At 39.6% G+C, this 6725-nt stretch overlaps 1 protein-coding gene across 1 annotated transcript; it reads right to left on the reverse strand.

Annotated features, from left to right (window-relative positions):
* Nucleotides 1-4882: 4882 nt before the first annotated feature.
* LOC148545014 (uncharacterized) lies at nt 4883-6508 on the reverse strand. The gene has a single exon (XM_088499028.1). The coding sequence runs from the start codon at nt 6506-6508 to the stop codon at nt 4883-4885; it is 1626 nt and encodes a 541-aa protein (XP_088355154.1).
* Between the last annotated feature and the right edge of the window lie 217 nt (nt 6509-6725).

The raw sequence follows: 6725 nt of genomic DNA on the forward strand, positions 1-6725 counted from the left end.
ACAGCTATATCACTTTTAATTCCTTTTCTTTTTAACTTAAACACAGGTTTCAAAATCTTATTTCTTTACCTCATATACCTCTATATCTTCTCTTATACATCTTCTTAGGTGTTTAGTAAAGGAAATTAGAGAATTCTGGACTCAAATCTGCCTTCCTAAGGCTTTCAGGGAAAACTGTCTTTTTATCAATATTTTATTATTATTAATAAAATAATATTATTATTAAAATAATATTATTAATAAAATAATATATTAATATTTTATTATTAAAATAATAATATTTTATTTAACTTTCAAAAATTGCATTTTGATCCCCGGACTTCTTGGAAATTGCACTTTGACCCCTATAACTTTTAATATTTACACTTTAGCCCCTCAACTTTTGATTAATTAATTTTCAACCCCAAACTTTTAATAATTACATTTTGACCCCAAAACTCCTTGAATACACGTTTTCATGTTCTTCCAAAAACCAAAAACATTTTTTTTCAAAAGTTCATCAGATTTCTGCTTGATTTTCAGCTAGTTTTTCAATCTTTTCGGAAACCGATTTGAACCCGATTTTTATCAAACCAAAGGGAAACTTTTCAGCCATCAAATACACATCAAATAAGCATCAAAAATCATGATTTTCATGGCTGGAATGTGACGTTTTCCAGCAGCACCAACAGCCACTTCAAAACCATCATAAACATGATTTTCAAGCATTAAACAACATGTTTCCATGATCAAACAATCACACAAACACCCAAAATCAAATCTCAAGCAACAAGATCTGGTTTAACACTTCAAGAACACAGCCAATCATTGACTAATTTACCAAACCTTACCTCCTTTGCTGCTGTCCGAGATTGCACCAAAAACAAGCTTCCAGAAGCACTTTTACGCCTATTTTAACATCAAAAACAACTTTAGAATCTTATGAACCATGAAGGCTGAAGCTTCATGATGATGAAAAGAAGGTTTTCCTCACCTTAAGGTAACTAGAAATCACGTTTTCTTGGAGCTTTTGGTGATTGAATAAGAGATCCTAAGAAAGAACATGAAGAAAACATCATTAACTTAAGGAACCACCATGGCCGAATCTTCAAGGAGGAGGAGCAGCCTTCATACCTTGATTTACTCCATGAAAAGTGACATAGAAATGAAGAGGAGGAAGAGGTGAACACTTTGGTAAGATTAGATTTTTGATAGGGGTTTCGGTTTGAGAAAGAACGGAGAAAGTAGCTCAGGTGTTCATGGAAACTTCATGGTTTTCTTTCATGGTGTTCTAAGCTTTTCCAAGAACAAAAATGATAGCCAAGCTGTCCAAGGGAGGCCGTGGCTTTTGGATGATGATTATCCAAAAGTTACTTGTCAAAATATCTCAGAAAAGGATAATTACTAAAGCTAGATGTATTAGAACTTAAGTAATTACACTACTAATGGATAAACATTAAGTTACTTAGTGTAAATGACACTAGTAACTGGATAATCATAAGAATAAAAGATATATGATGAAGCATTAGCAGTGCTAAGTTCATCTAAGAATGCCGGTATTATCCGTTACCGGTAGATTTCAAGCTCAGTTATTATATTACTAAACATAGATCATCATTAATCACAGTAGAGAAGATAATAATATAATATTCTGAATAAAATAATAATATATGAATATTATATTAGTATAATTTTTCTCTCGAAATTCGTGACCGGCTCGTCACATAGAGACTAACCACGGAAATCAGAATTTTGAAATTCGGGCCCGAAGTGGCTCAAAAACGCAACTCTTCGCGACGTGCCTACTTAGATTAGGAGAGGTGTCCTGTGCAATCAAGCTGCTGACTCAGCAGCTTGAAGACGCAGCACTTGTGCAGTGGAGGTGCTTATATGCATAGAAATTCCTAAAAATTCTGTAAAAATTCTGTTTGATCCTGAAAAGTGCCGTTTCTTCGGGGCTAGGCCGTTACATTCTACCCTCCTAAAAGAAAATTTTGTCCTCAAAATTTCAATTACCTGAAAAGAGAAACGGGTAGTCTTTTCTCATCTTGTCTTCCAGCTCCCATGTGTACTCTTCAGTTCCAGTTTGTCCCCATGCTACCTTAACCAATGATACTGTCTTGCCTCTAAGCTGTTTGTCACTTCGTTCCACAGTCCTGACTTGTAGGGTTTGATATGTCAAGTCGGCTCGCAGCTGTACTGTCTCTGGTTGTAAAACGTGGCTTTCGTCGGGATTATACTCTTTGAGTTGTGAAACATGGAAATCATCATGAAGGTTTGACAAATAAGGATGGAGAGCTACTTGGTATGCTACTGGACCGACTCTTTTAAGAATTTGAAAAGGACCTAAATATCATGGATTCAATTTCTTAGTCCTAAGAGCTCTACATATTCCAGTCGTAGGTGTCATTATTAAGAAGATATGGTCACCTTCATTAAATTCTAAGGGCCTACGCCTAATATCTGCATAGCTCTTTTGTCGACTTTGGGCAGTTTGAATCTTCTCTCGAATGTGCTTAATCCGTTCGGTAGTTTCTTGTACCAAGTCTGGCCCCAAAATCCTACCTTCCTCCTTGTCATACCAGCATAATGGTGATTGACACTTTCTTCCGTAGAGGGTCTCATATGGTGCCATTCCGATACTCTGTTGATAACTGTTGTTGTAAGCAAACTCAATCAATGGCAAGTATTTGTCCCAGTTACCCTGTTGGTCCATTACGCAAGATCTCAACATATCTTCCAAGGTACGAATTGTTCGTTCTGTCTGTCCATCAGTCTGTGGGTGATATGCTTAACTTAAGTGCAACTTCGTCCCAAAAGCTTTCTGTAGAGCTCCCCAAAATCTAGAAGTAAACCTTGGATCTCTGTCTTACACAATTGATGAAGGTATTCCATGCAATCGTATTATCTCCTGAATGTATAACCGGGCGAGTTTCTCCAAGCTGTGACCAATTTGAATTGGTAGAAAATGCGCTGATTTTGTTAATCGATCTACAATTACCCAAATTGCATCATGCCCGGCAGAGGTTCTTGGTAACCCAGTAACAAAATCCATCGTAATCTCTTCCCATTTCCATTGCGGTATCTCTAATGGTTGTAGGGTTCCAGGTGGTTTTTGATGTTCCACCTTAATCTTCTGGCAAGTGAGACACTTTGAAACATACGTTGCTATATCTTTCTTCATTCCCGGCCACCAGAACATCTTCTTCAGATCTTGGTACATTTTAGTCGTTCCGGGATGGATAGAAAATCTGCTTTCATGAGCTTCGGTCAGAATGTTCTTTCTCAAGTCCTCCTGAGCAGGTACACAAATTCTATTCCTATATCTCCATATTCCCTCTTTATCTTGGCGTACCTCTTCCGGCTGGTCTGCCTTCATCCGTGTTAACAATGTCAGCATTCCTGAATTCTAGGCTTGAGCTTGCTGAATAGCTATCTTAAAGTCAGATGTTAATTGTAGTCGCGCCATAACAACTCCTCTTGATGTCTCTCTCATTCCTAATTTTAAGTTTTCAAAGGCTGAGATCATTTCTTCTTCCTTGATCATCATCCAGGATATGCCCAAACTCTTCCGACTCAAAGCATCTGCGACTACATTTGCCTTCCCAGGATGATAGCTCAGCTTAAAATTATAATGTTTTAAGAATTCCATCCATCGCCTCTGCCTCATATTAAGGTCTTTCTGATCAAAGATATACTTCAAACTCTTATGATCAGAGAAGACTTCGAATTGGGCTCCGTACAAATAGTGCCTCCAAATCATAAGTGCAAAGACCACTGCTGCTAATTCCAAATCATGTGTCGGATAGTTCCTTTCGTGAGGTCTTAGTTGTCTCGAAGCATAAGCTACCACATTCCTATGCTGCATCAATACACATCCAAGTCCCTTGAAAGAAGCATCACAATACACCGCAAAAGGTTCCTATGGGTCTGGTAACACCAAAACTGGCGCCGTCGTCAACTTTTCCTTTAAAGTTTCAAAGCTTTCTTCACACTTCTCTGTCCACTCAAACGGAACTTCCTTCCTAGTAAGGCGAGTCAAAGGTAAAGCTATCCGTGAAAAACCCTTGATAAACCGCCGATAGTATCCTGCTAACCCTAAGAAACTACGAACTTCTGTAACTGTCTTGGGTTGCTTCCATTGTACTACGGCCTCGATCTTTAAAGGATCTACAGTTATTCCATCTCGTGTGATCACATGTCCCAAGAATGCCACTTCTGTCGCCCAAAACTCACATTTCGACAACTTCGCATATAGCTTCCGTGCTCTTAATATTTGCAACACAATCCTCAAATGCTTTCCATGTTCTTCTTCTGTCTTGGAATAGATGAGGATATCATCTATAAAGACTACCACAAACTGATCTAGATACGGACGAAAAATGCGATTCATATAATCCATGAATACAGCAGGAGCATTAGTCAGTCCAAAGGACAAAACCGTATACTCATAGTGACCGTACCTAGTTCGAAAGGCAGTCTTAGGTATATCTGATACCTTCACCCGGATTTGATGGTAACCTGACCGCAAATCAATCTTCGAGAATACTGTCGCACCTCTCAGCTGGTCCATCAGATCATCTATCCTTGGGAGTGGATACTTGTTCTTGATTGTGATCTTGTTCAATTGCCGATAATCCACACATAACCTCATTCCACCATCCTTCTTCTTTACTAGTAACACTGGAGCTGCCCATGATGATACACTCGGATGAATAAACTTCTTCCCCAGCAATTCATTCAACTGCTTCTTTAACTCTGCTAGTTCCAACGGTGACATCCGATACGGTGCTATAGAAATTGGTCCGGCTCCAGGAACCAGATCAATATTAAACTCTATCTCTCTCTGAGGTGGAAACTCAGGTATATCATCCGGAAAAACATCAGGAAACTCCTTCACCACTCAGATTTGCTGCAAGTCTTGTTCATTAGTTTCTGAGCTAGCCGATAGTAGAACGTAACCCTCTAACCCACTATTACTAGAAATAACTCTTAGGGAATTCAAATAGAAACTACAAGACTCAACTGGTTCAGTGTGCATTTCAGATGATGGAAATGTAGCAATTCGTTTAAAACAATCAAGGAAAACATGATGCTTGGACAACCAATTTAGACCTAAGATAATATCTAAACCACACAAAGGCAAACAAACCAGGTCATGTATAAAAGTCCTAGCCTCAATAACAAAAGGCACCTGTTGACATACTTGACTAGTCAAGGCATTTTGAGATGTGGGTGTACGAACAATTAGATTATAATCTAACATGGTGAAATCTAATCCCAACTCATGCGCAACAGTCTCAGAAATAAATGAATGTGATGCACCAGAGTCATACAGTACAGTTAAGAGTCGAGATTTGACATAACACTGACCTTGAATTAGGGAGTCTGATTTCATTGCGTCATCAGCAGTCATAGCAAACACACGTCCTTGCTGTCGTGGCCTATCTGTTCCTTGTACTGGCTTCTTCGGACAGTCCTTAGCCGTATGTCCAGGCTGACCACAAGAAAAACAGATAACGCCTGTAAACTGACAAGGTCTACCTCCATGCTCCTTTTCGCACTGCCTACTTACTGGTCGCATCTGCGCCTGCTGAGGTCGCTTACCCATATCCTGCTGAGGACGTGCATGAACATTTCTATTCTGATTGTACCTTCGTGAAGGCATTGCTCCCTCCTTAAAATTCCTTCCCTGAGGAGCTATATACCGATTATAATTCTGAAAAGAAGATCCTGGGCGATTCATCCGAGCTGCAGCTATCTTCTTAGCACAGTCCTCTACTAGCTGACTCTTATTAACCAACTCCGCAAAATTCCGTATTTCCAATGGAACCACTGAGTTCAACAAATCTTCACGGAGTCCCCCTTCAAATTTCAAACATTTCCACTCTTCGAAATCTGCTGGATTCCCTTGACAAACCTTGGAAAAATGACATAAATCTTCAAACTTCCTTGTATACTCAGCAACAAACATACTTCCCTGTTTTAACTGCATCAACCCCATCTCCTTTGCCTCACGAGTAGCTCTAGGAAAGTACTTCTTATAGAACTCTTCTTTGAAAACATCCCACAACATATTACCCTCATCTTGCTGCAGTAAACGTTGAATGCCCTGCCACCAGTGCTGAGCATCCCTTTCCAACATATAAGTAGCAAATTCTACATACTGTTCTTCCGGGACATGCTGTGCCCTCAAGGACCTTTCTATGCCTCGGAACCAATTATCAGCTTCAGTTGCTACAGTCGTACCCTTGAACTTCAGTGGATTAACTTTCAAGAAAGCAGCTAATGTCATAGGCCTATCATGATTCATGTTATCTTCACCACCGTTCCCACCATTCTCACCATTACGATCATTGTTACGCTCTCCATTACGTTCCCCTAGACGGTTAACTGCTTGGGTAGTAGCAGTCGCCGTTTCACGCATAGCCTCAGCCATAGCGTGAATCGCAGCAAACAGATTATCATCGTTTCGTGGCAGATTGTTAACAGTAGACCCTTCCCGATCGCTACGTCTCCGTGGAGGCATCCTGATTCTGTTCATACCAAACAATCAATACCAAGGTGATCAGTCTTAATACCTCAAGTTTGGTGTGAACATTATCAGAATGAAAGCACAAAGACATTCATGCAACACATATCACATAGATACCCTATAAGCATGAGACACACCACAGAGCATGCAATAAAGCATGATTCAGTCCATTCCCCAGACTCTAACAGGAAGAACCGCTCTGATACCAAAT

The sequence above is a fragment of the Arachis ipaensis genome, chromosome B9 (assembly GCF_059453495.1).
Source record: "Arachis ipaensis isolate K30076 ecotype BB chromosome B9, ASM5945349v1, whole genome shotgun sequence".
Lineage (NCBI taxonomy): Eukaryota > Viridiplantae > Streptophyta > Magnoliopsida > Fabales > Fabaceae > Arachis > Arachis ipaensis.